General features: G+C 44.6%; 1 protein-coding gene across 1 annotated transcript in view; it reads left to right on the forward strand.

The window, feature by feature from the left end:
* Window positions 1–8,575, forward strand: part of LOC123772757 (uncharacterized) — a gene marked incomplete in the record, with an annotated part of 455,577 nt that overhangs the window by 413,257 nt on the left and 33,745 nt on the right. Inside the window, 1 exon segment of the mRNA XM_069303388.1 lies at window positions 2,221–2,392. Coding sequence (XP_069159489.1) covers window positions 2,221–2,392 — 172 coding nt within the window.

An 8,575-nucleotide genomic window follows, 5' to 3' on the forward strand; every position in this document is an offset into this window, starting at 1 on the left:
TGCAACTGGGAGAATTGTGAACCCCGACAGAGAGAATGCATCTTCTGCCAAACTGTCACAAAAAAGCCATTACTTCACTATCTCCTGGAATATGAAGCAACTAACGATCTTAGAAGAGCTTTAAGAGTCCCTGAATCTTGCAGTAACCACCCTGAAGCCATCAACACAGCCACTCTTCTGGTCAACAAAGGTGTCCAGCAGCTGGACACCCTCATAAATATTGTCAAGCATTACCCTCTCCCGTGATAGCAGCCTGACGATTCAATGTGACCTCAACACACAGTATACATTCACTAAAAAACAAAAAATCTACCACTTACGGGCTATTCATGCCCGTGCAACCTCTTGGGTGGCTAAATCTTCATCAACCAGTCAATCAAACGGGATGTACTCCTGAACGGAGCACCAGCAAGGATTACGGAAGACAGAAGGGGACCTACGATCAAGTGATGTTTACTACGCCAAGAGGATGACGACCACGGAGGCGGTCGAGAGAATGTATCAGTATCGAGGAGAGACTGGCCTTAAGCCTCGAGGATATGTTAATAATTAGCTTGCAACTGACCTCAACCTGGCCAGCTGGCAACATCACTTCACCCCCTTCCTTGGCCGGCTACCAGCAACACCCCTCCACCCGATGGGGAGGTGGGAGGGGGGTGTTTGTTGCTGGTAGCCGGCCAAGAAGGGGGGTGTTGATGGTAGCCGGCCAAGAAGGGGGTGTTGATGGTAGCCGGCCAAGGATTGGGGTGTTGCTGGTAGCCAGCCAAGGATTGGGGTGTTGCTGGTAGCCAGCCAAGGATTGGGGTGTTGCTGGTAGGCGGCCAAGGATTGGGGTGTTGCTGGCAGCCGGCCAAGGATTGGGGTGTTGCTAGCAGCCGGCCAAGGATTGGGGTGTTGCTAGCAGCCGGCCAAGGATTGGGGTGTTGCTAGCAGCCGGCCAAGGATTGGGGTGTTGCTAGCAGCCGGCCAAGGATTGGGGTGTTGCTAGCAGCCGGCCAAGGATTGGGGTGTTGCTAGCAGCCGGCCAAGGATTGGGGTGTTGCTAGCAGCCGGCCAAGGATTGGGGTGTTGCTGGTAGGCGGCCAAGGATTTGGGTGTTGCTGGCAGCCGGCCAAGGATTGGGGTGTTGCTAGCAGCCGGCCAAGGATTGGGGTGTTGCTAGCAGCCGGCCAAGGATTGGGGTGTTGCTAGCAGCCGGCCAAGGATTGGGGTGTTGCTGGCAGCCGGCCAAGGATTGGGGTGTTGCTGGTAGGCGGCCAAGGATTGGGGTGTTGCTAGCAGCCGGCCAAGGATTGGGGTGTTGCTGGCAGCCGGCCAAGGATTGGGGTGTTGCTGGTAGCCGGCCAATGGAGGGGGGGGCAGTGTGATGTTGCCATCCGACCAGGGCTACGTCAGTTCCAGGTTAATTATTAATCAGGTAACTATTAGCTAAGTCTTCTGGGCAAGTTGCAGAGTTGTGTCTCCAGAGAGACAACTCCCTCCACGGTATTCCTCCCTCTTCCTTACCTCATTATTATCCATATTTCCCCCTTCTCTTACTTACTTTTATCCACATTCCTCCCTTCCTCTTACATTATTGTTCCCGGCTGTTTCTTTGTCTTTTCTTTGCCATCATCTTCTATATCCTTAATCATATTTTCATCTTCTCTCTCCTATCTCTGATTAATTTATCCCAACCCACAACTCTCTCTCATTTACCAAAGTGAATTAAATTAACAGAACTCTCTCGAACACGTCCATGGAAAACAAAAATCCCAACACCCAACTCGTCCTCGGGTGAGTGCCAGCGTGCACTATGGGGGAGTACATTGAGGCAAGCTAGCAAGAACTTAGCAGTAAGACATAAGTTGGAGGATCCATGCTGGAACGACTTGGTGTCTTGAGATAACTGTAAATCTATTCCTATACCCATACCCAACAGTGACTGTGGGCTCTACACTGTAGTCTGCACAGTGACTGTGGGCTCTACACTGTAGTCTGCACAGTGACTGTGGGCTCTACACTGTAGTCTGCACAGTGACTGTGGGCTCTACACTGTAGTCTGCACAGTGACTGTGGGCTCTACACTGTAGTCTGCACAGTGACTGTGGGCTCTACACTGTAGTCTGCACAGTGAATGGAGGCACTGTCAGGCAGTCTCTCACTTTTCCAATCATCCATTTATGTATTATTTTTTTCTATACAAGAGTTCTTATATTCTTGTCCTTGACCGTGGTGCAGGCTGCTGACGGAGGACAAGCGAGAGAAGTACTACCGAGCGGAGGTACAGAACAAGGTGTACCGGCGGGAGGTGGTGAAGCTGGACCAGGAGCTACACAAGCTGCACCGCTGGCTCGAGGCTCCAGACAGCCCCTCCTCCTCCACGAGGTCTCTCGACCTCACCATGAAGAAGGTATAGTGGCCAGGGCACAAAACTGCCTGGGGGGGATAAGTTGAACAATAAACACTCTTAAAACAAGTAGATATAATATATATAATTATATATATATATATATATTATATATATATATATAATATATAATATATATATATATATATATATATATATATATATATATATATATATATATATATATATCACGAAAATAAACACGTGATTAAGAATGTGACAATGTCAGACCACGGAGGAAAAATGAAACAGGAAATTTCCTTAAGTACTTTCGTATATTAAATACATCTTCAGAAGGTCATTTTACAGATCGAGTGATGGGTATAAATAGGCAGGAAGGAGTGGTGAAGTAAGGTGAGGTACAATACTTGGACAAGTATTGTACCTCACCTTACTTCACCACTCCTTCCTGCCTATTTATACCCATCACTCGATCTGTAAAATGACCTTCTGAAGATGTATTTAATATACGAAAGTACTTAAGGAAATTTCCTGTTTCATTTTTCCTCCGTGGTCTGACATTGTCATATATATATATAATATATAATATATATATATATATATATAATTTATATATATATATATATATATATATATATATATATATATATATATATATATATATATATATAAATATATCCATTCCTGCCTCTGATGTTTTCACTTTGAAACATTCTGTATGCCACCTGGACATATTCAGGTCATGTGATACGCTGAATGAGCTGTGAAGGTGTGTGTATTTGGGGAAAGGTCGACATATATGTACTGGTGTACTACAACATATAAATAGGGATGTGATCCATTGACCCCTATTGTGAGGGTGGTAACGCTGCTGGTCACGGTGTTATGTCATTAACTTGGCCTATCGTGTGCAAAGTATGAGCAGAATTTGTTATTAATTTTGGCAAGATTTGTACCTAATGTTTTACGATATAGTAAGAAAAACGTTTTTTTTTTAATATACATACATACACACACACAAATAAGCTTGAATGGTCGTCAAGCAAATATGCAACAGAAAACGCCTTACCTTGAAGGATTCGAACCCAGACAGCTATGACTCCATGCACTTTTGGCGTGTCCAGTACTTTAACTGCTAGGCCACACTGACTGTTCAAAAGAAAGACTGTTCATGTAAACTTCCTCGTTGAGGATCACACTATACAGCTTAAGGAGACAGCTGACGCCGAACTATCAGGGAACACTACCCCCCACAAATACCCTCACTGAGTGCAAGTGTCCCAACATCCTCCTAGAACAAATCAGAATGAAGCTCTAGGAGACTCAAGAAATGCATGACAGAAGCCAAGTGTGAACAAGTACGAAGGTCATCAGCAAACAGAGCAGCCGACAGCTAGGAGGCACCACGGACGAAACCTCCCGCCAGTCAAACGTGCAGGAATGGCAAAACCCGCACCAAGCCCAAAGGGTAAACAATGGACAGTCTGACAGCCAGCATGACTTATCTCTTGACACACCCAATAATGGGAGGAAAAAGCAAACTCAAAAGAGGCCGGATTCATAACCGGCGCGAAAACCAGGTCGCGCAGAAGGGAAGCATGAAGTGCCTCCAGAGCCTCTACCAGGGAAACCCAGGAGGAAGGAAACATCCAGAAGGGCGAGTCCAAAGCACCCAAAGGCATTAGGAAACTAACGCTGTGGGTAGCTGCATGCAACTCAAACAGGAAAGGAGGATAAGAAAACCCCCCTTTCCCTGCAACAAAAGACCTTTCGTAGAAGGCACGGAGGCCCACAAAGGGTTAGACGAAACCCAAGGGCCCAAAACTGACTCTCCTCGAGCCCCGGAGACTGCAGAAAGGGGTCCAGGAGCTGAGCTCTCACCCACGCCCACTGCCTGGGAAGGAAAGCAGAGTCCACGGGAAAAGCTTTGATGGGGTGTGCTATGAAGACCCAGAAGCTTCGGTGGAATTTAGAAGCTCAATTGCCTCTGCAACTGTATCGGAAAAGGCAAACCCCAGATCCACCCAAGCCACATCCTGAGCTAAATCACGCCTCGATTTCGAAACCCTTAGACGTTTCGGAGCCGGAAGCAAGGGGTGGTGTGAGAACGGCGAACCCTGCTCACCAGAGAAGGAAGAGAAGGTATGGACAGAACCACAGTCGAATTTACCATCTCCCCAAAAAACCGACACTCCAAGTGTGGTAAATCCGGGGCATTCAACTGGGCACACAACCTAGACGGCTGCAACACAAAACCTTAAGTGTAAAGCGGTCACTGCCTGAAAACTCTGGATGTCAACAGAGGAATGGGTACAACAAATAAAATGGAGGGGGGACCATTCCCACATGACTCAGGACTACACCCAACCCCTCCTGTACCGAGGGGTTGTTCAGGGACGAAGTATCACGAACCCAACAGACATCATGGCGGTGGCAGAACATACGAACATCGCCCGGTGGCACACGCTACTAACAACCCTCAAGTCACACAAAGCAAGAGCAGGCTCGTAAGAAGTATCTAGTACAACTGAGCCCACAAGAGTTGTCCAGGACCTACAGGGTAAATGAACCGTGCAGGAAGCCCAGGCACTTGCAGTGCTATGCCGGTAACCCCTGAATAGTACAGGCAACCCTGGCTACTTTAAGCCAATGGAAAGGCCAAGGGGACAACATGGGGACTTCAACCACACATACCCTAGGTGGAGTATTTTCGCCTAATAAGGCGAAAAAGAAAAAACCCAAGCACAAAAGGGCGAAGTGACAACAATGACAAACAGAAAGCCCAAAACCCCCAGGGTGAAATGTCGGCGCACTTTTCCATTAGCTTAAGATGTAACTGGAGATGCATACCACAGTGCGCCCCCCAAAACCAACTCAAAGGAAAGACAGAGTCAAGGACCACCAGCTTACCTTAAGGGTGGGGAACCATCCCAAACAAGGTGACTCCTTAAAACGGAATGTCTCCCGAACACCCCCGAGAAGATAACCCTAACTGTGCAAGGGTAGCACTTAAGGTCCAAGTCTCAGCATCGTAGCATAAATAGGGAGAACAAAATATTGAATTATGTTTCAAACATATTCAAAAATAGTCAAAAATTAACAAACACAAGTGACAACTGAAATCCTATCTATGACTAAGCTATCACAATAGCATATAATAAAGTATTTTAATAACTAATTTCATGACAAAATTAAAAAATATTTTTTTTCACGATTTTTTTTTTTATTGTTTATCGGGCGATTTGCATCAAACTTATACACCTTACAAACCTATCTGCAAGGGTGCCAATTTTAGTGGAAATTGGTTGATGTCAACCTCAACCACAAGTGGCAGAATCTGACTTCATTTATTTTCAGTTATGGTCAAGTAACATAAAATTTCTAGTCCTCTTTCATTTTTTATTCAATTTATATGAAACTTACACCTTACATGTAGAGTTTACGTCTCTACAATCTCTCTAAAACATTTTATTCCTAAGTTCATTTAATGATTTTAAAAATATTTGCAAACATGAAATATTGGCATAAATTTTGGGGGAACTTTGACTGTTTGTATTAGTAAAACTAAACATATTTTGGATAATCCCCTTTGACAAACCGTTTATTATATGCTAATGTGATAAAAGAGTGTCATAGAAAAGATTTCATTTGAAATTTGTGGTTGTACTGATTTATTGAAAATGTGTAAAATTCGTTGAAAAAAAACTCCCCCCCCCCTTTCTGTTTAGGGGTTTGATACTGAAACTTGGACCAGTTGCAGCCATTTTCATACACAACTAGCAAATAAAATTTGATTGAACTTGAACAACTTTTACCTTTTCCATCATAATGGCTCCTTAAGGACTGCACAAGGAAGAGAACCCTGAGCACATGCAGCTCCAACACACTAAAACCTCCTCCTGGCTTATGCTAAGTAAATTCATATAAAAACAGCCTCAGAGCAGGGTGTTACGGCCTCACTTAGCCAATAACCGGATTCTTTCCATTCAAACTTTCTATTGTGCCTTAATGACTCTTCTTACCAGATCAGAGTCATAGGTAAGTTATTAAGAATGGCATAATACTCAGTCCAACGGGAATGAGGGTAAACAGCACTAAACAAAATCATCACTACATGTACTTAATTATATGCACTTATGTACATAACAATGCAGGTGTCACTTTCACACAGAACACTACAAAAGAACTTTTGCGATCTTAAATCCTGGCAAGTTCACTTCTATCTTCTATTATACTACACTCAAGGTACCTTCTCTGACTCTTTCGCCTACGGTACTCACGCCGGCGAGTCCACCGTTCTCAGTAAATCATGGGCCAGTTCCCCACAGTATTGTCACAGGGTCAAAACACCACTTCTACTCTCCAGCAACACGCTGGCTTGCTTCCCCTAAAAAGGCTTCGCCTATAAGCCTTAACTTAAAGGACAGACAGACATTAATTCCATCTCGTAACTTAACTGGACCATCCCGGGTTACGTCAGTTCAATCATCAATACTTCGCTGATTATCACAGACAAATCACAGTCCCCACTGACTCGGCCCACTCGGCCCACTGGACAAGTTTTGAGATCAGGACTGCCCTGGGTGAACTAACTCTTGTCGACCAAGGTACCCTCCACATTACTTCTAATGAGTAAAAATTGAATAGTAAGAAGGAAACTACACAGGTATCAGTAAGATCACAACCTTCCACCGGGGAACAGAAAATGGGCTCGGATGCGCTCAACAGATGACGTTGACATTGTCACACAGGGTTTCCAGAATCTTGATAGCCGAAAGTAGCGAACGTAAACAGCTGGCAATGCAATTGTGTTCCAAAGAGCCCAAGTGGACTACAGGTAGCACGAGGTCATTCTGCCTCAAAAGGCAAAACACCACTTAGCTGACGAAAGGAGACTGGAACCAGTGTGCCTAGGACAACGACCCAATACTATCAGAATAAAACTGTAACGTACATTTATGATACGTTGTTGGGTAGATTAGATACACATTGTTTAGTGAGTTTTCATATTTATTTAGTAGTCTTGATTACAGTAGTCGGTTGGTGGCATTGTCGTAAACGTTCAGACGGAGCTTGGAGCAGAGCAGAGAGCTGAGTGAGGCCGGAGTCGCGAAGCTCTGTGTGGGAGAGTGTGGCGGCTCGATTGGGAATTGCGAGTGTCTGAACTCGGGGAGGGAGAGCGTTGTAGCTCGATGCGGTCGTAGTCTGCTGTCTGCTGTGTCGAAGCTGTAGCGTCTTGGGTCGATTAGAACTACCTACACCGAGTACTACATTCTTGACTAGAGATTGTACTGGTTTGCTATTCTCAAATCGCTTGCTTATATACGGTGACTACACCTCACAATAAGATAGGAGGCTGGAAAAACCGTTACCTGTAAATAGGGATAGGATTATAGCTTACGTAGTTAATGCTAATTAAATATGCCTATTAAGATAATGAGATAATGGAGCGAGTATAAGTTTGCTCGCTACAAAACTGAGAAGTGGTGCAGGCCGGCTGACACAGTCCGCTTCCCTCCTCCCCACAGGCTAGAATGGGGGGAAGAGATGGATTTGTTTTAATTATTATGAGAGTTCTTTTGGGATTTTTTTGAGGCTGCAGTCTCGTTTAACCATCTAAAAGTCTGATTTGTTTTTCCTAACTTTCTGGGTGCTCCCCATGTGGTGGCAATTATGATTAACTTTAAATGTAAAGCATTCATAGGCCATCGCTCTCTGCACCTCTTTTTAGGGGCCAGATTCTGGTCCTCGATAGGTCAAAAAGAACTCCTCGAATGATGGTACCTAGTAGTATGGCACTGAATCACTGATAATAGCTTCAGGGAACCTCAAGGGGCTTCCCCAGATTTTTTTTTTAATCAAATGGATAGAACGACCGAGAGTATTGATATAATAACAGATAGTATGGTCTTTGAACAGGAAGATTCTGCGTAACAAATCAATATAGCCACAGAAATTCTACAGGAAAGGGATGGTTGGGTTGATCCCTCTGGACCCAAAAAAAACAGTCACACACGAAAACAGGTTTTGACAGTCCCACACAAGAATTTTTTTGGAAACTGGAACGTGATGGAGACTGGAGACAGGGAGACTGCTGAGGTGGAGGAAAAATTTTCTGACAAAGCCGAGACCGGTAATCAGAGGCAATGTATCTGAAATGGAAGTGTTATTAACAGAGTACCACAGGATTCAGTTCTTGCACCAGTAATGTTCATTGTCTACATA

This window comes from Procambarus clarkii, chromosome 50 (genome assembly GCF_040958095.1).
Source record: "Procambarus clarkii isolate CNS0578487 chromosome 50, FALCON_Pclarkii_2.0, whole genome shotgun sequence".
In the NCBI taxonomy this organism is placed as follows: Eukaryota; Metazoa; Arthropoda; class Malacostraca; order Decapoda; family Cambaridae; genus Procambarus; species Procambarus clarkii.